Source organism: Podarcis filfolensis (genome assembly GCF_964270895.1).
Source record: "Podarcis filfolensis genome assembly, chromosome: 13".
NCBI classification, from domain to species: domain Eukaryota; kingdom Metazoa; phylum Chordata; class Lepidosauria; order Squamata; family Lacertidae; genus Podarcis; species Podarcis filfolensis.
Window position 1 is genome coordinate 22,399,940 of NC_139615.1, and position 23,891 is coordinate 22,423,830.

Here is a 23,891-nt window from a genome sequence, read left to right on the forward strand (position 1 = left end):
CAAGTGCCCTCCGACAAAGAGGGCATTGATTGCCTGGGGTCAGTCTGGCAATACGGCAAATTTGGCAGTAGTTGTTTTCGTTCTGTGTTTTTAAAAACTCGCCTCAACTCAATATTATAGTCCTGTGTGGTGTAGTGGTTAAGAGCGGTAGTCTCGTAATCTGGGGAACCGGGTTCGCGTCTCCGCTCCTCCACATGCAGCTGCTGTGGAGTGTTTGCTGTGGGGGAGGAAGGGAAAGGAGAATGTTAGCCGCTTTGAGACTCCTTAAAGGGAGTGAAAGGCGGGATATCAAATCCAAACTTTTCTTCTTCTTCTGTAAGAGGGCCCTATATTTCAGGAGCTTATTAGGAGTAGTCGAGTCGGGAAAGGTCAGCATGAGTCTGGTGTGTTGGAAGTCCGTGCAAAGCAGGTTTATCACAATCAGATTGTCGCACTGGATATTTAGTAAAAGCTTAAGGTTTCTCTTCACACCAGCGATTGATTTCCAGTAAGGCAGCATACCGTTGAAAGGATATACTGTATATCAAGAGCTACTTGGGTGTTTTGTAGGATCCAGTCCCTACTTTCACTTTTGTTACTTTTGCTATTAGTAGTCTCTCGGTTGTCGGATCCAGACCGGTTACATCCCTGTGCACAGTGGTCTTGGAGGGCAACGCTATGGTCAGTCTCTTTAGTATTGAGGGTGCTATTTCTGGCCACCAAAAGCATCAACTCAGCCAGGAGTGATGTTACCTTTTCTAGTTTGGTGTTAATTTCCTCCACTGTTCTTGCAGTCAGCAGGCAGTGGTCCGCGAGTATTTCCACATAGAGTGGTGCCCTCTCGGATAGTAGTTCATGAGATGGTTCATGGGTGCTCATCTCAGCGTTCTCCCCTGGGTGGTCTCCACCCATTAAGCATCCCCACAAACCTGGGAATGAACTCTGTTTGATTTGGTAAGTTCTGGATTCTGGGCTCTTACAAAATCATCCAGTTTGCTCTGCTTGCACTTCTGCTATGGGCTCACTTTGTGGAGATGAAGCTGATCACTTATTTTTCCTAGACATTTTCACGGAGATGCAGCAGCTACTATTTTCAGCTGTAAATCAGGAAACTCAGTGTCCTTCCACGATTAGGGCGTTTGATCTCCTCTCCTGCTGATAAGTAGTTGGTAGATTGAGTCGAGCTGGAGCTAATTAAGGCTTTCTCCAAGACTTTCCAGGGCCTTCTCTAAAACTTTTAGCTTAAACTTGTGATTATAATAATTAAGAAAAAGATACAGAGCGATAAAATACTAGAACTGATAAAAGCTAATAAAAAGCTGATAAAACTAGTGAAAACTAATAAAAACTGCACAATTGACAGAGAGCTCAAATTGATGCTTCCTCTAGCGACACCATCTTTAATCCACGTTCTAATATTGCAACTCCTCCTCTCTCCTGCGTATGGGAGGAGCACCCTGTTGCAACAGCTTTAATAAAGATCAGGCTTACTAGCTGCTTTGCTTCTCAATATTCTCTGGTTGGCCTCTGTTATTTTCTCCTACCGATGGAGAACCTACAAAGGACAGGGCTCATGTGTACCCCATAAGGGAAAGGTAGCAGTTTTTGTTTACAACAAAAACAAGAGGACACCATGACTTTAAGATTAATGGCCTAAAGATGGAATGGAAAAATTCTAACCAGTTTCTAGTAAGGAATTTGTGGACACTCCCTGGCTGGGGGCGGGAGTAACGGGAAGTCCCTCTGCATTCAGCTCAGAAAGGTTTACTTTCGGTTTAGCTCCGCTGTTTGCAGAGCAAGGCGAGGAGGAAGGACGTCGATCGAAGTCTGCTGGAGCTTTGAGGTAAGAAAATGATTTGCTGCGTTTGATTTCTGAATAAGCTCATCTCTACCGCATCCTCATAGCATCGCTCTCTCGCTCTCTCTTTCATGTAAACAAAAATTCAGCCCCGACTAGATTATCTGGATCCCCGTTACCTTAAGTACTTGCGTCTGGATCTGTTTGGGACTCGAATCCCCTTTTGCTTCCCTCTTCCCGCATCTTTGTTCCCTCCGAATAAACACTCACCACTCACCCGCTCTTTAACTCTGGCGATCAATATTCTATCATATATTTACTGCTTCTTGAGCCTTTTTGCCTTATTACAGCCAGCGATTGCCTTCTGCCACTAGGAATCTCCCTTCCTGCAATACAGTGGTACCTCGGGTTACATACGCTTCAGGTTACATACGCTTCAGGTTACAGACTCCGCTAACCCAGAAATAGTGCTTCAGGTTAAGAACTTTGCTTCAGGATGAGAACAGAAATCGTGCTCCGGCGGCGCAGCAGCAGCAGGAGGCCCCATTAGCTAAAGGTTAAGAACAGTTTCAGGTTAAGTATGGACCTCCGGAACGAATTAAGTACTTAACCCAAGGTACCACTGTATTGAGAAAGTGGTTGGTAGGTCTGATCTCTCTCCTCCCGTTTTATTTTCTAAGTGTAGCGTGTGTGGACAACTCTGCCTAGAACCCTGGAAATCTCATCCTAAAACTCTGCATCCTAATTCCGGAGCCTAAGAAAGCTGGTTGCACCAACGGGCACTCTGCATGTGCTCAGAGGTGCATTCTGTGTTGCTGCTGCTGTGAAGAGATGTTTTGGGACTGTGATGTAGTCGAGTGAGACTTCAGAACTTCAGAAGTTCTTCATGGCCTCTTCTTCCTCTCCTGAGCTTGTGGATGTTTTTCCTGTGGTACAACCAGGGTTAGACACCTATGCCCTGCAGTGGCTGGGGGGGAAGTTGCAGAGTGGCCCTACCATTAGGCAGAGTGAGGCAGGCACCTCAGGCAGCTGGATTTGTGTGCCATAGAGAAACAGCAAGTTGTTAGCTTTTAAAAAAAAATGGCCAGGGAGAGACTGCAGCTGCACCAATTTCTGCTTATGCGGTTTTCTCCTTTAGGTGCCACAGTACCTTGCCTGGGCAATAGCACATCTTGACTAAGGGTGGGGAGTGTTTGTTGCAGCTCCACCCAGGAACCTAAACACTTTTGAACTAGCTCTTCTATGGAACAGTTAATTCTGTCGTATTGATCTCAAGGGTGACTCAGTAGTCATGAGGCGTGCCTGTGGTTTTGCATTATGGAGTAGTTATTTGGATTAGTGATTTGCACTGTTCCGTAGCTGACCCCAAGCCCTACCTTTCCTTGTGCAGTGGAAATTGGAAGGCATTTCCCAACACTCACGATAATCCACTGCTAATGCTACTGGCCCCTCCAGGGAGCAGGCAAGAAATCTCAATAAACACAGAATCTCATTGTAACCCCTTGAGGTCCTTTAACCTTCCCTAGACTCACAGTCCTGTGTTTAAAGAGAGGTAAATGAGAATGTGGGTGGCGCTGTGTCTAAACCACTGAGCGGTTGGAATCTCCGCGATGGGGTGAGCTCCCGTTGCTCGATCCCTGCTCCTGCCAACCTAGCAGTTCGAAAGCACGTCAAAGTGCAAGTAGATAAATAGGTACCGCTCTGGCGGGAAGGTAAACGGCGTTTCCGTGCACTGCTGTGATTTACCAGAAGCGGCTTAGTCATGCTGGCCACATGACCTGTTAGGATTTTTATCTATCCGAGCTGCTTCAGCAAGTGGTACTATGATTGTATACATCATGTGAGTGTCTTAAGAGAACGTGAGAAAGGAAGTCTGTATTATATCTTTCTTCCTTCCTGAGTACTATTGGAGGTTGGTTTCACTTCTGTGTGTGTCATAGGTTCTGTACTGGTGTTCAGAGAGCACAGACATACTGATGGAGTCTCTGTATATAAGACTGTAAATAAAGTAGTTTTAGAACTACGATTGTGTTTTTCTTCTGCTATGATATGCCAGAAGACTGGCGTGCTCTTATTACCAGTCTCTCTGGACTGAAGAAGATTTACAACCAGAGAGGACCACCGGAGACTTGGGAAGTTGGCACCCTTCCCAGGACATTTTTCCAACAGAAGCTGTACGCCGGCTCCCTCGGCCAGTAAAGCGAGATGAGCGCTGCAACCCCAGAGTCATTCGCGACTAGACTTAACTGTCAGGGGTCCTTTACCTTTAAATGAGAACTGAGATGCACATTGCATAAAATGTGGCCTGCAATCTGTAAGTGAAATTGGCTGTAAAATGCTGATCCTGGCTAACTGGTCGGAACTGAGTCCTCTTACAGGATTGATAGCCACTCAAGTCCTTATTGGGTGGAAGGGGAGAGTCCTTCCCCCAAGCACTCTCTCCTCTAAAAAGCTTGGTGTTTTGAACTTCTGCAAACCTTGAGCTTCCCTTGCATCTGTTGACATCTCCCTTTTGAGCACAGAGGGTCCCATTTTGGCTACATGAGGACCAGAGTCTTGGGAAACAAGATTAGTGTTAGGACAGATGATGATAGTGTTTGCAAGAACCAACAAGAGTGCTTATTCCCAAGTAATGAATTCACAACGAAAGCCTTTGCTTATTTGTGTACCACTAAAGGCTAAACATTTGTACCATTTTTCCCCAGAATTGTATATAGCATTCTCTTTCATCCAACAGCATTATAATGTTTTAAGTTTCCATACAATTTTTGAGGTATTTTCTGCTGGTACAGTATAAAAATGGCCATATTGAAATAATAAGAGGGTCCAATTCGCTCACTTGAACTCTTTCCGTCTTTAGTTCCTCGGGATAAACACTCAACTCCCACCCGCTCTTTAACCTTGGCAACCTGTATTCTTTCATATCTTCATTGCTTATTAATCCTTTTTTCCTAATTACACCCAGCAATTTTCTGATAGAGGGTCAGCTTCGCTCACTTGAACTCTCCATCGCTTTAGCCAAAAATTCTTTGTTTTCTACAGTTGCACTGAATTGTTGGGAAACCAATTCTTCCACAAAGATCGTCGTCGTCATCAGTCATGATTATCTGTGGCCTTATCACAAAGTCTGAGGAACCTGGTAAGTCTAAATTGACAATATACAGCTTTCTAGTTTAGGGTAAGTGATGATGTAGGTCCAGGTATCCTAAATAACTGGCTGGCCTGGCAGTGGGAGCCAAGATGACTGGAGAGGGTTTCTCCAAAGTGTACACAGGGCCAGACATTGAGCCTTCCTTGTTCTCTCCTTGACCCAGTGCCCTTGAAGAGCATCTCTGTGGATGTGGTGGTCCGAGGCTTTGTGGCTGACGTGGTGTCTGAGCTTCGCTACCACAATGAGGAGAAGTCCCCAGTGGAGGTGGTGTTTGTCTTCCCTCTGGATGATGAAGCCGCCGTGTATGCCTTCGAGGGCCTGATTGGTGGGACACGGATTGAGGCCCAGATCCGAGAGAAGAAACAGGTATATGGAAGGTCTGAGGAGAATTGGGGCCTTTGGCATTGGGTGGCCAGTTTGAGAAGGGAGGCAGAGACTTCCCTAGATAGGACTCTGTGCCTACAAGCAGATTTTGTGTCAAGAAGCTCACATGTTGTGCTTAAAAGAAAGAGTGCCTAACAACATCCAGTTGTTGTTGTAGTGGGGAGCCTGGCTTCCTGGCCTCTTCTGCTGTAGCTTGGTGTAATTTTAACCTAATGTATGAATTCTAAAGTCACTACAGTGCTTATAATTTACTTTCACATGGTAAAGTTACAAAAGCATGGAAGCTTCGCTGGTAGGTAACCAGTTGGTCGACAGCTGTTTTTAAATGGGAATCCTTTCTTGGGACAACACCTGCCTGTGTCCTTGCCTTCCTCACTCCTGATGTTCTTCTCTTCTCTTCACCACCCAATGCAGGCAGAACAGGAATATGAGGATGCCTTGAGTGAAGGCCGGCAGGCTTTCCTGCTTGAAAGAGAAGAAAAGACCAGTGACATTTTCACCTGCAGCCTGGGTAACCTCCCTCCCGATGGGGAGGCCACGCTGAAGCTCTCCTACGTCCAGGCCTTGGCTCCGGAGCCCGACGGGGCCATCCGCTTTGTCCTGCCCGCTGTCCTCAACCCCCGCTATGCACCTCAGGGTAAGCTCCTGCACCCCCAAACACACTAACTAGCCCCACATACAAGCCTCTTGCAATGCTGTTTTGTTATTCCTAAGCTCTGTGGATTTGGAACATTAAGAATACCAATATGCTGCTTTGTATGCAACTTGTATAAAGATGACACAAATTATTTTTTACTCCCATCCTACCAAATTACCCAGGAAAGGCCTTTGAATTGGGTTTGACCTCCTAATTGGCTGACACACAAAAAATAATAACAGAAACGTGCTAGGTTCCTCTTTCCTGCTGTAAAGACCCATGAATGTGTTTTGTTACAATTACAGTGGTACCTCGGGTTACATATGCTTCAGGTTACATACGCTTCAGGTTACACACTCGTCTATCCCAGAAATAGTGCTTCAGGTTAAGAACAGAAATCGGGCTCCGGCAGCAAAGCGGCGGGAGGCCTCATTAGCTAAAGTGGTGCTTCAGGTTAAGAACAGACCTCCAGAACGAATTAAGTACTTTACCTGTGGTACCACTGTACTTGTGTCTTGGTTTATAGAGGTCACCATATATTTTAACTCTGTGTTTTAGAAGCTGCATGATTTCGGTGTTTTAAGTTGTTTTACCAGGTCTTTGACCATATAGTAAAATTTGTACTTCATCTCCAGCTGGGCTTCATCTGTCAACGTTTCTCTTTCATGTACAAGCCTCTTAAAAATTATAATGGATGGATGGAGATAGATAGATAGATAGATAGATAGATAGATAGGGAAGAACATTCAGACTGGCTGCCTGAAGTTATACAGTACACTCTCAGGATTCTGAATCTTCATTCTGCTGCATATGTAGACTAAGCCAAAGTGTAGTGTCACTCTTATCCCGGCTGTGTTCCCACTTCATGATGACACTTCCGGCAGCCTAATTCTTCCTCCCTTGTGTGCTATAGCACCATATCATGTAATGGTAGCTAATGTTGTTTTTGCAACATTTTCCTCATGAGAGCTTGCCCACTGTGTTCCATAACCCATGACACTCTTGTTCTCTCGTCTGCAGGTTCAGAAGGGGGCAATGTCACCAAGAGCATACCACGAGTGCCCAAGGGGACGCTTCCTTACACCCTCAGCCTCAGTGCTACGCTGGAGTCGCCTTATGGCATCAACCGTGTGGAGTCCAAATGCACCCTTGAGCCCTTGCGCTACAGGGCAGAAGACCGTACGATTGCCCAGGTGCGATAGTGAATGGAACAGCTTCTGAAAAGGGGTGTATTTGTTCCCTTTCATTCTCCACTGGAAACTGTACACGAAATCTGTGGCTAGGTCTAATGGCTGACGTAGATGTGCCATTGTACATACGTAGCCTCGCACAACAGGTTTTCTTTTGTAAACAAAAAGCAGGAAAGGGAAGAGTAAGCTGGATTGGGGCCATGGCTTGGGAAGGGGAGCATTTGACTCTTGCAACTACTGTTGCGAAGGGTTAAATGAATATCTGATACCTTCAAGGTGTGCTCAAAAATCACAGACACAGCAATGGAGAAAAAGAAAGTAAAGTTTTATTGCTGGCAGCAATAAGACCCAGCGGAATGGTTTCCAAAGACTGGGTGTGGAGCTCTGGGGCTTTGGGTTTATATACCTTTTTCCAAACAGCATTAAACATTACATATTCATAAACTGCAGCAAAATCAAACCAATGAGCTTGGTCACAACCCTTCCTAAATCCTCCTATGTCCATTTAAAGATCACTGCTTATAAAGATCCATTTAAATATTATTCTGCTTTTTCCATATATGTATTCAGGATATTACTAATTGCTTCTACCTTATTATCAGCAAGCAAGCTAAAAAATTCCCTTTTGGCAGGCAAAGCCAAAATCCCCCCTTTTGTTATCAGTCATCTGCGTAAAATGGAAAGTATCCAGCTTCGGACATCCTGCTTTGTCAGGTCATGGTGACCATCACATGAGCACGAGGAATGTTCTTTACAGATTGCAAACGCAGCTTTCTGCTTTCTGCAGGCACAGCAGCAAGAGAGAGACACAGCATTTGATTATTAGCATTTGGGCACTCTTAGCATTCACATTAAGCATTATTAAGGGACATGGTAGCATATGAGGCACAATGGTATACCTGTTATACCTTCTTCAGGTATAACCACACCACTACAAGCCCTGTTTGGAATCTCACTCCCCATCCTTGCAGTTTGTGAGGTGGGAGCTGTGGGCAGGGGGCAATTCTGACTGAGACCACCATTTGGCAGGAAACAGTATTGTTTTTGTTTGTCTGAATATGACTTTCCTTCAACACCACTGGCTCTTTCTTTGGCCTTGCATGGCTGGTTTTATTTTTAAACAATGTGTATAATGCCATGTCTGGTGCGGCCTTGAATCCTGAATGAGCTCATGATGAACCTATAATCTGAATATATGTACTATTAAGTGCACCTTTTAATAATAATGTGTGAGTCACTGACTGCCAGTGAGCCCCCGAGCCTAATTCAAAGTGTCAGTATTAGCATACAAAGTTCTTCACAGCTTAGGACCCATGTACCTAAAAGAGCATCTTGCCCAATATGGACTACCTCAGGTGCTGTTGTTGGCCCTGTTGGTGACATCATCACCCTGACCCATGACAAAGTGTTTTGGGTAGTGGTTCCCCATTTATGGAATTTCCTCTCTGGTGAGGTGCATCAAGTCTTCCTTGCGATTAACATTTAGGGTTGCTTGCTACGGGAATATATAACTGTTTTTAGATGCTGTTAATGCTTTTAAGTGTTCTTTATTTTTCTAATATTGCATTGTGGCTTCATTTCATGCCCTCAGCTCCTTTTGGGGGAAGGGTAGGATAGAATTTTAATGAATAAAAACATGAAAATACATAACATGGATTGGTGCTCTTGAGGGCAGGATGAGGAGATCTGGATCAGGTGGGCCATGCTATGGTGGGGTGTAGCCCTTTCTTTCATTGTCATGTGACAAGGCTAGCTCAGTAAGTCTGGCCACTTGTCTTTAAGCAGAAATTCCCACCCACCCTGTGTTGTGGGGTGATAACCTCAGTGGATGCAAGCGTTAACTTGCTATATGCATAAGCAAACTTTACTGTAGTGTAATCAAGGGATGGAACACAAGCCTTACAGTGCAAATAAAAGGGGGAGAGAAGGCCTGATCCTTGAGTGCATTCCTGTGGCTTAAGAACACAAGCTGCAGGCATCTTCCCCTGCAACCCATGTTTCAAGCTTGGAAAGCGGACTGGGAACTGCAGTTTGGTGCCCATTTTGTGTGCTTTTGCCTGGCTGAACTATGCCCTTGAACTGTGATGGATACATCTGTGTGTGTGTGTGTGTGTGTGTAATTCCAGAGATATACAGTACATTGATCAATCAAAAATGCAAAATACAAAATAATAACAATACAAAGAAAACAAATAATACACCCATGTGACTTCCCTCCCCCAATACTCATCATCCCTTAATCTTTGAGTTCTTATTAACATTGCGTCTTTGGTGTTTCATCCTTAATATTCTTAATATATTACTTTTTTCTAGTTCTACTTTATAAATTTAATCTTACTTAAGTTTGTGATGGATACATCTTTGTGCACACATACGTGCACATATATTGTGAGATCTCTAGCTTTGGTGCCTAATGTACAAAGAGAAGTTGACAATGGCTGCCTTGGCCACTTTTGCCTGGTCTGCTATTCCCATGTTGTCTCCCAAACTTGAAGGAATACATCCTTCTGTATTCCCCACTTCCTCACAAGCTGGTCTTCCTCTTTAGCCTAGGTTCTGGCCTTCACTGTCGACCTGAAGAGCCAAACTCACCACAAACAACAAGTCCCAGCATTCCCCTTAGGATGGGAAAGGTTTTTTTTACTCTGTGTCTGTAGTGGGAGTCACTGAATGGTCTCTTTGAAACCAACATTGAGAGGAAGATTTGAAAGGAAAGGAAACAAGAGCTTTCCCTGCATGAGTAAAAGCAGGCAGCTGTCTCTACCAAATACTTATTCCACCATCTGTTCTTTAATAGATTATTGTAACCTCAGTGATCTCTCATGACACACTATTTTAGAATTAAAGATCTCAATCGGTAACAATATTTTAAAATGTGTTGCACACATAAATATATGTGAGAGCTCTTTAGAGGTGGGTGGTTTAAACTCTGCCCAGCATTCAAGCTCTGCTTCTTTTTGCCACCCCAAAGGTCTCCTTGGCTGAAGGGCACCAATTTGACAGAGATGTGGAGCTGCTGATATATTACGAGGATGTTCACAAGCCCAGCGCCCTCCTAGAGGCTGGGAAGCCTGGGGCTGCCCCAGGTGAGCAAAGCCTAAGGCAACAGAGGACGTGGGGGCAGAAACTCAAAAGGGTGCTGAGAGGTGAAAGGACTGGATGTGAGTCATAATATTAATTATGTTCTATGGGAGAATTTATGGACAGTAAATATGAACTGTATGGCGTGTTAAGCATTAAAAGAAAATACGACAAAAATGACCCATAGATGGGACTTAACACCTGCCAAACTAGCAAAAATGTTTAAAAATGAAAAAGGCAAATGTTGTAAATGCAATGAAGTAGAGGGATCTTTTTTCCACATGTGGTTGTCCTGTAAAGTAATCAGGGAATTCTGGGAAGTAATTTACAATTAATTAAATAAGGTATTCAAAAAAAAACCTTACCTAAAAAGCCTGAGACATTCCTCTTAAAAATATTAACAACAGAAGTCCCTAAAAAACAAAAGAATTTATTACAATATGCCACCACTGTGGCTAGAATCTTATTGTCACAAAGGTGGAGAACGAGTACGGTACCCACTAGGGAAGAGTGGCAGATTAAACTGCTTGAATATGCTGAATTTGCAGGTATAACGGACAGGATAGGATAAAAGGATGATAAACAAGGAGGATTGGAGAATGTTTATTGAATATTTTAAGAAGCAGTATAAACAAGTAAATAACCTAGCAGGTTTTGAGTAAATCCAGCAGAATAGGAGCTAATAGAAATTAACAGAGAAAGAAATTTGAAGATTAAAAATTTGGAATACATGATTTAGTAGAAAAGTAAATAAACCAGGAAAAGGGTAGAAGAGGGAGTCACTGGGTATTTAGTTGTATGTTGTGATTGATATGAAAGTTGTATAATTGGTGGGTGGAGGGAAGGGGATGTAGGATATGTGCTTTTTTGTTTCTTTATTAAAAATGCAAATAAAAATTATATTAAAAAAGAAAGAAAGAGGGGATATTGCCCAAATGCCTATTGGATCTACTGTTTTCCAATGAAACACAGCCTCGCTGATGGGGGACCCGGCTCTCCTGCTTACTCTGTACCCCAGCGTCCCTGCCCCAAAGCCAAGCCAGAAGGCAAATGGAGAATTCCTCTTCCTGCTGGATCGCTCTGGCAGCATGGAGTGCAACACCGAGTATAGCTCTGATTCACCTGATTCACCTACTCGCATACAGAGCGCCAAGGTACCCATGTGTTTAGATGCATAGGGAGGGACGGTGATGTGCTTTGGAGAAGGCAGGGTAATGGAAGCCTGGAGGTGGGTGGATCCTTGTGGGAAGGCCTGTAATCATAGAATTAAAAAGTTGGCATTTGACAGTGTCTCCTGGGATTTAATGTTTAAAGTTTTGGAATTCATGAGTTGTGGAAACACTCACATAACTGACAACTATAAATAAAGATTATATAAAAAATAGAACTGGGGAGTTGGCAGGGACCCTGAGGGTAATCTAGTCCAACCCTTTGCAAAGGGTGAGTTGGGATATCCACGGTAGCTTCATCTTTTATCTTATTTTAGGAGACCCTGATTCTCCTGCTGAAGAGTCTCCCTCTGGGATGTTACTTCAACATCTATGGGTTTGGATCCACCTATGACTCCTTCTACCCGTGAGTATACTGTCACAGACCTTTTACTTTCCGACTTCTCCACCTGTTTATATGTTTGGCCACTGGTAAAGAATAAAGCAGGGTGTTAGATACATTACTTGATCTTTTGATGTCAATGAGAATTATTATTAATGTGTGTGCACACGCGCACCCCAAGAGATTTAACCAAGGAATTGAAAAAAATTCTCCCAATCAGACGGGATGTTTTCGCAAACTGCCTTCTAAGCTTCATCTGCAAAGCAGTACATCCTGGACCCCTAGAAATTCTGTCCTCCTCTCTGGCTACCTCAAATCTTCCTCTTCCCCAAGTCCTGCTGTTTCTCTTCCTCCTTGCTAGCTGCAGAGTAAACATAGCTTTTCTCTAATTTTGATGAGGCATAGCACAGTCTGAGTACTGACTGATGAGAGGAAGGGTATGCATCTGAGTGGGTGAGTTTTAGGGGAGCAATTAAACAGCTGGTTCTGGTGGAAACGTGGAGTGTTGTGGGAGGTTAAAAAAAAAGCCTGGTGGGGAACTGGCTGAGCTTGGGAGGAAAATAGGTCCTTTGCCTCCTTGACTCTCTGAAACTCTCTACAGGCAGAGTGTAGAATACACCCAGGAGACCATGTCCAAGTCCCTCCAACAGGTGAAGGAGCTGCAAGCCGATCTGGGGGGTACAGAGATTCTACAGCCGCTGCAGGCCATTTACAGCCAGCCATGCCGAGAAGGGTATCCTCGCCAGGTATTGAGTCCTGTAGTTATTGGCATTGTTCTCCTGTATTCAGGGCTGGCCTGGGAATAGAGTTACTGAAATGAGATTTCTTTTGCCTGATCTCAGAAGTTTCCTTTATGGCAGGGGTGAAGGAACCCTCAACCGGTGCATCTCATTCCACCCAGCATTGCCATAATTTGGCTCCCAAGGCCATTTCACCCCCAATATCATGCCCAACTGCCCCATATCTGACATCATATAAGATGTAGCTACATAGAAGCTACCAGGAGCCCCTGATGGTTTCATTGCAAGCAGTTGATTGGCACCGATGGTGTGCGCTACTGGGGTCAGCTGCACTATGGAGGGGGTTGCTGTTAGTGAGGCTCGTTTTCCCTGTTTACATGTAGGATTTGAATCCAGCCGGGCCCTGAAAATGGACTTCAAAAGGGGAATAGGATAGGTTCTGATACCTCTCTGTCCTCTCTCCCTCTCTCTCTCTAGCTCTTTGTGTTCACGGATGGGGAGGTGTCTAATACAGATGAGGTCATTGCTGAGGTTCGACGTCACAGCAGCTCCCACAGGTAAGGCAAGGGAGAGGGAAACCAGCTTCTCGCAGCTCTCTGCACCTGGCCCTAGGTTCACCTCCTCTTTCCCTGACAGGTGCTTCTCCTTTGGCATTGGTGAAGGGGCCTCCACAGCCCTCATCAAAGGAATTGCCCGTGCGGCCGGAGGCAGTGCTGAATTCATCGCAGGCAAGGAGCGCATGCAGGCCAAGGTGAGGCTCAGGAGCTCCACATTCCTCTGCTGCCTGTCCTTACCAGGCAGGGACACTGCTAGATCCCTCCCTGCCATCAGAGCATGGAATCCCAGCTCTCCCCTCACCAAAATAGCACAATTACGTCTGCAAAGCAAGCATGAAGCCCAAATTCATAAGGCGTTGTCATAAGGGCTGCACCCTTGGATTGATCATTTGCTCAGCCTTCTACTCTCCTCCTAGACTGCATGTTGAAACCTTACACAGCTAGCAGTGCCCAGCTAGAGTTACAGCTGGAGTTTCTTTATGGGACATTTAGAAAACACATTGTGAAAAAGCAACATAGGTTGCCTCCACATTTCTTTTTGGTTGAACATTCCTCCTGCTTTGTTAATGGGGAGGTTGGATGACTGTTGCATCAGGCCATTGCTACTTCACACTTTCCAGTGTGTTTTCCTGTTGTTTTCCTTATTGCAAGAAATCCAATCATTTAGGGAGGAAGTGGGTTTGTTACACAAATCAAGCACAATTGTGCAACCTGAATCTGCCAGTATGCTGTTGAATCTACCCACGAAATGGCGAGTCTAGAAGGGCCTAGTTGTTTCTATGCAAAGGGGTTGTTGTAGCTTAGTGGTTTCCTTTGCAAGGTACAATACTTTGTTTCAAAGATGGTTAATAACTGCCTTAACACTTTCAATCTGTCACTGGACAGAGTAATCATTTCTAGGATGGCCATTGTTTTCCCCTATCCATAATAACAACAATAATAATTTTATTATTTATACCCCGCCCATCATATGGATTCTCTGTGGGCCGAGAAGGTTCAGTCTCTTAAGTATAACTGAAAGCTACTGAAAGCAATCTGTTCTCTCTAACAGATAAGCCCTATGGTGAGCCTGCTCAGAGAGCCAGAAACCCCTTCTGCCCACCCAGACAGAAAGACCCTAATATAGATAGGGACCCAGGTCCCTATCTAACCCATAGGCAATCCCTGCCTGAGCAATTTCTGACAGTCCTTGCCCTGTTATAACTGTCAGTTTCAAACTTAAATTCCATTCTTTCTCTCTCCCAATTCGCTGATCTACTCCCCAACTGACACTGGCCGTTGGGTCACAAGTAGACCCAATTCCTGTCCATCACACCATCTCAATGCCATAGTTTCTGCTGGAATAAAGAAATTGGTTTCTCGTAGGATCTCTTGTCTCCTTATCAATTCCATTCTTTTTTAGTGTCCCCTATGTGGCAGGGTCATTGAGTTGCTCAGAGTCTGTCCAGTGGGCTTCTAATCTATGTTCATTGGCTTGTGGGGAAATCAAGATGGCATCTTCATGATCTCCTCTCCTGACTTCTTTGCAAGCACTGCTCACACAGTTTCAAAACAATAGCACATAGAAACTTTATTCTATTTTTAAGCAACAATTGAACAGGAACTTTGATATTCTCTTAATGTCATTGCAAAATTCTTGCTTTCCTGTAGGCCCTGCAGTCTTTGAAGAAGGCCCTGCAGCCAGCCGTGACCAGGATCTCTCTGAGCTGGGACTTGCCTCCTGGTCTGAAGGCTGAGCTTGTGGGGTCAGGCCCACAGGTCATCTTCCAGGGGCAGCGCTGCCTCATTTATGCCCAGATCCGTGGGCAGCATGAGGTAAGTAATGACCACCAGGATTTAACTACTGAATAATGCCTCTCTCCTATCCTGAATACCAAAACTTGACTTTATTTGTGGTTTTTAATGGCAGAAGGTATTGTTCCGAAGGCTTCTTGCCCTTTCCCAGTTCTGATGCTTTCTCTTCTGCTCCAGTCTTCAGGCTCCAATGAAGGGACTGTTGTTCTTCAGTACCAGTTCCAAGACCAGACTTTCAAAGAAACGATGAAGTTCTCACTCCAGGCTCAGGAGAGTGACAGGTAGGACTTCTCCTATTGTATTACCTCTGCCCTCCACCCCATAGCTTTTGACAAACACAATGTGCTTTGTGTAATTACAGGCTGACTTGGAAAGCTCTCATCTTCCTATTTATTTGCTTGCTTAATTTAATTTATACACTACTTGATTGTAAAAAAAAAAAACAACAACAGCAACCCTCCAAGCAGTTTACAAAAGATAAAACAAGAAAACCAAGAAAATTTCACAGCCTTACTTTAAAACAGACACAGTTTCAAAAATCAGCTAGTGCAGAATTCACCATGGCAAGACGGTTTGACCATATTACACCGATTCTGGTCTTACTGCACTGGCTACCAATTTACTTCCCAGGCCCAATTCAAAGTGCTGATTTTGACCTATAAAGCTTTAAACAGCTCAGGACCACAATACCTCAAGGACCTCCGCTTTCCATATGAACCGGCCTGGACTCTGAGATTATCTTCTGACACCCTTTTTTTATGTGCCTCCTTCATGAGAGATCCAGAAGGTGGCAACACGAGAACAGACCTTTTCTTTCGTGGCCCCCAGTTTGTGGAATGCTCTCCTCTGATTCACAAGCGAGTTGGCCATCCAAATCCAGTCTTCCCTGTCCATTGGCAAATCTGGATTATAGAATATATTAAGGGGTTTACAGCATGCCAAATGGTCCCAGCATTTCTCTCCATGCTCCCTGTTTTCCCTCTCTGCAGGCTCCCTGTTCACCGTCTGGCAGCTCAGGCCCTCCTGCAGGAACTGGAGGGGGTCGGGAAGAAGGAAAAGGAAAAACAACGCCTGGCTCTGGAGACGAGCCTGAGTTCAGGGGTAGTGTGTTCACAGACCGCCTATGTGGGAATTAACACAGAGCTGGGCAAGCCACTTCAAGGGCCCCTCACCCGCCGAGACGTTCCCCATCCATGTGAGTTCAAGGAGATGTATTGTGGGATAGCCCTGGTCACTAAGGGAAAGTTTAGTTGAATGTCATCACATCTATTTAGTGCCATCTAGCAGAACTTGTTCAGATGACCAGGAGCTGATTTGATTGTGCTTTCAGGGAGCTCATTTCAAATACAGTGGTACCTCGGGTTACAGACGCTTCAGGTTACAGACTCTGCTAACCCAGAAATAGTACCTCGGGTTAAGAGGTACTTCAGGATGAGAAAAGAAATCGCAGGGCGGCAGCGGGAGGCCCCATTAGCTAAAGTGGTACCTCAGGTTTAGAACAGTTTCAGGTTAAGAATGGACCTCCAGAACAAATTAAGTTCTTAACCCGAGGTACCACTGTACTGTGATCAGTTTCAAATCAGTTCCCTTTCAAATCATCAGTTGTTTAGCATTTTGCACACAAAATTATCATCGTTATTATCATTATTTATCAGCTGTTTTTCTCCAAACATGAAACTCAAAGCAACTTTAAAAACAAGAACAATACAGCTAAAAATTCACATCCAACTCTACCACACACCTCACTAAAATTAAGATCCATTGGCCTCAATGAATAAGAATGTTTTTCTCTGGCACCTACAAACAGCTAGTGATAGTTATGCCTCCCTGGGGAGAGCATTCAATAAATGAGAGGGGCCACCATTGAAAAGGCCACCACCCTTCATACCTCCCTTAGATGTTTGAGTAAAGCAGGGATGGAGGAGCACTGAGGGTTTTATTTTTTTAAGTTTTAACAAGAAGAAATAACAGATGGGTGCTATACAGAACAGAGCCTTTCCCTTCTCCCTTCTGCCCCTTCTCACTGTACTCAAACCTTGTTTTAAACTGCAGCTTACTCCCCTTCATGCTACTCAAACCTCTGCCATTGTTTAAAATAACATTTTTCCTTTCAGTTATTCTCCATCCCTCCTATACTCAAACCTCTGTTATTTGGAACCACTTTCCCCCTGTTAGTATTCATGCCTTCTCGCCCCTGTGCAATAGCCACTGGTGTTGCTTATCCTGTCTTCTCCTTTGTTCCCCTACCCCACCCTGACTCCATGCAAATCCAGGATTGTGATGAGGTACTGCAAATCCTCTAATGGGGACTGCATGGTGACAGCCTTACATTTTAATACAGATAGTAAGATATGGATGTTCAAGAGATGGAGGAGTGTGCTCCTAGGCCAATGTAAAGATAGGAGTAGATAGACGACAAATCTTTTGTTGTGAAGTCTGGACAATTCTTTTGGAACTTTTTCCAGCTTCCCCACTGCACACTTGCTGTAAGAGAGGTGGGCTTTCATTGCAGTTGCTGTCAAGGTCTAGACAACCCTGAGCTCATTGGAGGACTGGAAGGTTACAAATAAACTTGCTATATCCTGGAAGGTAGCAACCAAAAAAAATCACATGAGCTATGGCTTTTCTCTTTCTGCTAGATCTATTTTCCTGTTCAGCACCTGGTGGACCTGCTGTGATGCAAGCATTTGGCATGAAACGAAGCAGACAATCAGCACCAGCACCTATGGTTATGACGTGCAGTATGGCAAGTCCGTACGGTGCTTGCTATAGAGCTTCTGATGAAGATGGTGATGAGTCTTCTTGCGGTCAGTCCTCATGGAATGGATGCAGGGCAGATACTGGAAACAGTAGAAACTGGAAACGTGTCAAACTAATAGACCAGGGATGTCCAACAGATCGATCGGGATCGACTGGTCGACCCCCAGGAGGTTGCAGTTGATGGCTGTCGATCGCGGGCTCATTTCCCTTTGCTTTTGCCTAAGAGCACCCAGCCCCGCCCCCTCTCCTGAACATTGCAGGGATTTGGCCGTCAAAAGCAGTGACTGGACAGGAATCGCTTGAAAGTCGGGAAAATCTGGATATGTGGCAACACATATCAGAAGTGTCTTTTTTTTTTTAATAATATTTATTAAAGTTTTAAAGGTTACAGAAAAAAAAAGTAAAAAACACCATTTTAAGCAAAAACAACACATCACAATAAGGAAAAAACAAGGATGAGAAAAAGAAAGAAAAAACAGAAAAATAAAATCCATTAAAAAAAACAAAAAAATACAGCGAATCTTCCCATAACTTATCTTTCATTAGCTTATTTCCTTGACCTCCTCACACCTCCCTTTTTTTTATTCTACTTTGATTATCTGTTTCAGCGAATCCTTTCCATCTTTTCAAATTTTTGTCCTGTAATTTATCTTAATATAATGTAACTTTACTTTCCCTCCTTTCATCAATTAACAGTCAGTTTTTTCCTAATCCTTTATAACATTTCTGCTAAAACCACATAACATCATTCCAACATCCTTCTAACATTCATTAATTTTACAATGTTTCTGTAAATAGTCTTTAAATTTCTTCCAATCTTCCTCCACCGACTTTTCTCCCTGGTCTCGGATTCTGCCAGTCATTTCCGCCAGTTCCATGTAGTCCATCACCTTCATCTGCCATTCTTCCCGGGTGGGTAGATCTTGTGTCTTCCAGTACTTTGCAATAAGTATTCTTGCTGCTGTTGTAGCATACATAAAGAAAGTTCTATCCTTCTTTGGCACCAATTGGCCGACCATGCCCAGGAGAAAGGCCTCTGGTTTCTTCAGAAAGGTATATTTAAATACCTTTTTCATTTCATTATAGATCATCTCCCAGAAAGTCTTAATCCTTGGGCATGTCCACCAAAGGTGAAAGAATGTACCCACATATCAGAAGTGTCAATGTTGGTGAATTTCCTTAAACACAGGATGAGGGCTTCTCTGCCAGGTGGTGATAAGGTGTCCAGTTAGGAGGGAGAGTCAGTGCTGATCCACACTTCTGCTTGTCCCGTGCCTGGAAAACATGAGTCTGAGCGGTTTTCTGCTTGTCCTGTGCTTCCTACAAAGGCAACAGTTCTGCCACTTTTCCCCTGAAAACCCAATCTCTAGTGGTATATCGGAACAAACAGCAATCCATGGAAAACTCAGTTTCCATTTGTTCTGATTCAGTACTAAGCCATGGGTTTTCCCAGAGGAAAGCAGCAAGAAGAACAAGGTATAGTGTATTTTAAAATGGGGTTTGAGTTTTTAGGGGTTTTTGAATGTTTTATGTAGTTTTTCAATTTCATTGTTCTGCATGGGACAATGACAATAAAGATATCCTATATCGTATATATCGTATCGTTTAGGTGTGGATGAGCTCTCAGAAACAATATGCCCATTGGCTCAGCTATTGTCCTATGTACACTGATGGAAAGGAATGCACTTGTCCTGCCAATGCAATGAAGGAAGTATCATCCATGCTTTTCTCAGCAACCTTGAGATTGAAGCCTTCTCTACACACTGTGGGGCTGCCTTTTGTACAGGAGCTGAGAAGCTTCAGCTGGTGCAGAATACCTCCTCCCATCTTTTGATAGAAACTGGACATAATGAGATCATAGTATACTGCAACTGTACTTGTTCCAGCAAGCATGCAAGCCCAAGTGGTCAACCCATCAAGCCCTTAGAATATATGAAGTACACTTCTGTGTCAGATGAAAGGTCCAGCATTCTGCTTCCAGCCAGAGAGTTTCACAAAGCTTTCAAACTGGGTACCGAGTGCAATGGAGCTCCCTTGTTCTTTATTCCTCAGTGTCAGCTGTTCAAGGGAGATTGCTTTCAGCTGACTCACTTTGAAACTAGCTGCCTTAAAGTTGATCATATTTTTAATGGCTCTTTTGCAGAGGACGTTGAGCCCACCCCCAAGAAAGAGGAATCTCCTTTCTTGAACCTGGTATCTCTGCAGAATGCTGATGGCTCCTGGCCACTTGATTCTGACCTGGCCAGCATCCTAGGCCTGAGTGAGGCTGAGATCTCAAGCAAATCACCTGCCCAGGTAGGTTTTGTGGCAGAACCAGTGGCGTCTACTGGGAGCAGAGTGGCAACAGCAATCTGACTGGATGTCTGTGAATATAAATGGCCACCCATGATTTTGGGGCATATAACAAGGGGATGTGGTAGCACTAACCATAATTTTCTGACATACATACATACATACATACATACATACATACATACATATGAAGCCATAGGGTTTAGATTGCCAGGCAAAAGCCCCTCTATAGAGATCATGTAGAATGAGATGCAGGAGAGGCTTATTTCTCATCTTATAAACAGAAAGGTTGGAGAAACTACCTTAACTATGGCTTCATAGAAATGATGTTTGAATGAGCAGTAAGGTAAACGATGGTTTTCAAACCTGCTTCAAACCATGGCTTCATAACCTGGGTTGTCGCTAAATTGTAACCATAGTTCCAACATGTCACACTCAACCATGGTTTTATTTTGCTTAAGCATTGCCATGCATGTGCAGGACCAGTGAGTGACCAGGGTCCAATGTTTCTCTCTTTTGACTCCTGATTCCCGCTACCAGGTGGCCCCGAACGCATGGGCGACAGTGCTGGCCATCCTATGGCTCCACATCAATGCCATGGAGCAGAAGGATGAGTGGGAGTTACTGGAAGCTAAAGCTCTCAGCTGGCTCCATGCAACCACAGGTGAGTTGCTGTAGGCAGCGGGATGCGGGCGGGCTTAGGATGCTGTGAGGAAGAATGATGGAGAGGCTGAAGCTTGAAGATGAGACAGCACTTCTGTTCCCCAGTCCAACCAATGCTTCATTTAAACTTTTATTTGATCCCTACTTGGGTCCAGCCCGAATTTAGCATCCACACTAAAAAGAAAAAATCTTGCCCCACCACTAGAGCTCCAGTCTGGGCAGCATAGCTTGCTACTCCCTAGCTCCCGCCATAGAGATTTTCTCCAAACAAATGCTAATGCAGAAGGCACACACTCTTCATCTCCAACTCAGAGGTGGATGTCCCCATTTTTCCATCATGGGGAGGGCATAGAATGGAGAAAAAAGAACAGGTCTGTTTGAAAGATACTTGTGCACAGGCTGCTGTGAGGTGAGTGGCACTGATAAATCCTAGCTAACTCTGCTTATTTGTTTGTCTGCAGGGCCTCAGCTGGCTGAGTGTGTAAAGGCCGGCAATGCAATGCTTGGAAGCGGTGTGAGCCCAGACGTTTTTGAAATCTGAGTTTCTCTCTGCAATTTTCTCTCTGTGCCTTTTAAAACTGAAGTTTCTGCTTCACTCTTCTTCCCCCCCCCTCCAAGTGTACCCAGCTGTATTCCCACTAGGGTGTCATCAATCCCAAGCTGTGTGCTTGCTTCTGATGCTGCCATAGCTTCGCTGCAAAAAGCACTGGAGTTTCCTTCCTCTGGAGCTGCCTTACATTAATGTAATATAATATAATATAATGTATTAATTAATTAAAGGTCTTGTTGCCTTAAGAAGGGGAGAGAGTACACAGCAGAGGAGAGGGTCGGATGTGTTGAGAATGAATGTTGTATACTGAAATGTTTTGTAATGTGAACATAAGGACCTGATTTACATATAATGAGATGAAATGTTAATAGGAAGTCAGAAAGTAAAAAGGGGGTTATAGAGATGCTAAGAATTTAGTAAAGATGTTCGGAAGTCAGAAAGAGGGAGGGAAGGTAGTCTGTGCTCATTTGAGCAATGTTTAAGGGTATTGTTGTATGTAACAAAATGTGATTATGATAAATATGGAAAACTCAATAAAAAATAATTTTAAAAAAGAGAATGAATGTTGTATAGGTGGGTGTTGAAAGTCATTCATTGTGGAAGCAACAATTCTCTTCAACATGTAAGTGGAAATGTGAGAGTTCCTGGAGAGGAAATTGTGGCTGCTACACTCCTGCTGCTGCTGCTGCTACACTGTTCTGAGTTCTGATTTGGCTTAGTGTGTTGTCCAAGCCCAAGCACATAGTCTCTCTTCTTCAAACAAACCACGAGCTACTAAACTGAGATCAACCTTAGATTAACAGCTTGCGGTTGGTCTGGGGCAAGACAAACCATGGGGCCACATTTGAACAACCCACTGACCTAAACCATGGCTTAATTCACAGCAGCATGTTTGAATGACCTGCTGAGCCCCAAACCATTACTTAGCTCACAGCAGCAGGACAGAGCAGCAGCTGCCATCTCCCCAGAAATCCTCATGGCCAGCCATAGTTCGACTTAGTGTTACATATGAAAGCAGCTCAGTCAGTTTCCAAGCCCAATTAAAGTGCTGTCATTAACCTTTAAAGCGCCAAATGGATTTGGGCCAGGTTGTCTGAAGGACTGTCTTCTGTAGCTCTATGTGCCTAGTCCTTAAGGTCATCAGAGAACCCTTTCTCCAGGTTTCCCCACCTAATGAGGCAAGACAGATGATGGCCAGAGAGAGCCTTTTCAGTGGTGATGCCCTGATTATGAAGTGTCCTCCGAGGGATTTGCCTACCATTTGCATTATGGTCTTTTTGACACCTATAATGTTTTCTTGTACTGTTACAGTCTTTTGAGTTTTTGATCTGCATTTTGTAACCTTTCAATTTTAAGTTTGCAAATTGGGGAAAGGGTAATTGCCCAGTGATGCAGGTATTCCCATGTTCAGTTTCTGCTGTCAATAGACAAAGCTTTCATTGAGGGAAAAGGGACTGATTGAAAGTATCTGCAAGCAATTGACAAATCCTGTAGTGTTATTTACAGATAAGCAGATACTTTGTATCTTTTCAGCTGAGCAGAGCTGTTTTGCAGAATGGGGCTGGTTTGTAATAGATGGTGTAGCTGTAGCATGACCCTGTCTGTAAATTGAGATGGATTCAGACAGAGCAAAGTCTCGCCATCAACCTGTGATGGTATTTTGTTCTAATTTTACTCTTACCAAGGAATGGAACTGGGTCATATTGAAAGGTATAACTTCCTCTTATGCTTTTTTGTCAAGCAAACTTTTTCCGCACAAAGACCGCTGAATTGATCGGGCTAGAAGAAATTGTATGCCAAGCAGGCAAACATTGCTTGGACCACCAGATGGCACTCTGTGCCTGGAGAACATGGGGATCACAATTATATGAAGATAGAAAGATGTAGCTGTTAGAGTGTCCTGGGCATGAACAGGAATACTTTGCATAACCAACTCTTGAGATACCAGAACTTAAGAGAAAAACAAGCCCAACCATTTGTGCATACAGCCAGCGTGGTCCAGTACTCAGCAGGTTGAATGGGAAGTTTATGTGTTAGCTTTCCTTGCACCCCATTCCTCCCACCCTTCTCCAAGTACCTTAAGATCTATATATTCTATATCCCCTTGTGTTCCCTCTTCTGTTCCTCCACAATTGTTGTTGTTTAGTCGTTTAGTCGTGTCCAACTCTTCGTGACCCCATGGACCAGAGCATGCCAGGCACTCCTGTCTTCCACTGCCTCCTGCAGTTTTGTCAAACTCATGTTGGTAGCTTCGAGAACACTGTCCAACCATCTCGTCCTCTGTCGTCCCCTTCTCCTTGTGCCCTCCATCTTTCCCAACATCAGGGTCTTTTCCAGGGAGTCTTCTCATGAGGTGGCCAAAGTATTGGAGCCTCAGCTTCACGATCTGTCCTTCCAGTGTGCACTCAGGGCTGATTTCCTAATCAAACAACTGTGAAGGCAACCAGAATAGGATTCCTACCTGAAACTCCTACTGCAATTGGGTGCCACATTTCACGGGCAGTTCCTCCACACAGCTGATAGGAGGCAAACTTTGCCAAAGCTCGCTTAAGCTGGTCAAAGAATTTGAGTGTGGGATATCAAATAAAATGCCTTCCCTGAGGACAAGATAATTTCAGTAACTTGTGAGCCCACTTAATGTAGTTGTATCCTAAGGTGGCTAAATGCAGAAGGCAGGCCTCCTGCTCCTTTTATAGTGGGTAGGAGAGGGAATTTCAGCAAATGTAGTTTGTCATGCCAGCGACTCCTGCTTAAATCCCCTCTC

General features: G+C 44.2%; 1 protein-coding gene across 5 annotated transcripts; it reads left to right on the top strand.

The window, feature by feature from the left end:
• Positions 1–1,457: 1,457 nt before the first annotated feature.
• On the top strand, positions 1,458–23,524 carry LOC310746572 (von Willebrand factor A domain-containing protein 5A-like). 5 transcript variants are annotated; one of them, XM_083580459.1, is made up of 18 exons: positions 1,458–1,822; positions 4,820–4,916; positions 5,092–5,294; positions 5,727–5,949; positions 6,970–7,142; positions 10,111–10,225; positions 11,193–11,374; positions 11,707–11,795; positions 12,373–12,517; positions 12,989–13,068; positions 13,148–13,262; positions 14,719–14,883; positions 15,040–15,143; positions 15,852–16,057; positions 17,502–17,669; positions 19,766–19,917; positions 20,455–20,578; positions 21,039–23,523. In XM_083580459.1, exons 2-18 carry the CDS (start codon positions 4,877–4,879, stop codon positions 21,116–21,118), a joined length of 2,364 nt encoding a protein of 787 aa, XP_083436585.1. In that variant the 5' UTR covers positions 1,458–1,822; positions 4,820–4,876; the 3' UTR covers positions 21,119–23,523. The 5 variants fall into 5 exon arrangements, 3 of the variants coding, with proteins under 3 accessions (XP_083436585.1, XP_083436584.1, XP_083436583.1); XR_014540754.1 differs by having other exon boundaries at positions 1,680–1,822; positions 10,111–10,300; positions 17,502–17,651; positions 19,725–19,917; positions 21,039–23,524; XR_014540755.1 differs by having other exon boundaries at positions 1,680–1,822; positions 17,502–17,651; positions 19,725–19,917.
• The last annotated feature ends 367 nt before the right edge of the window (positions 23,525–23,891 follow it).

Coding starts and splice junctions, on each gene's coding strand:
- LOC310746572 (XM_083580457.1), top strand. CDS start 4,877: ATGATTATCTGTGGCCTTATCACAAAGTCTGAGGAACCTG. Junction 11,375..11,706: donor CTCGCATACAGAGCGCCAAG/GTACCCATGTGT, acceptor ATCTTATTTTAG/GAGACCCTGATTCTCCTGCT. Junction 14,884..15,039: donor AGATCCGTGGGCAGCATGAG/GTAAGTAATGAC, acceptor CTTCTGCTCCAG/TCTTCAGGCTCCAATGAAGG.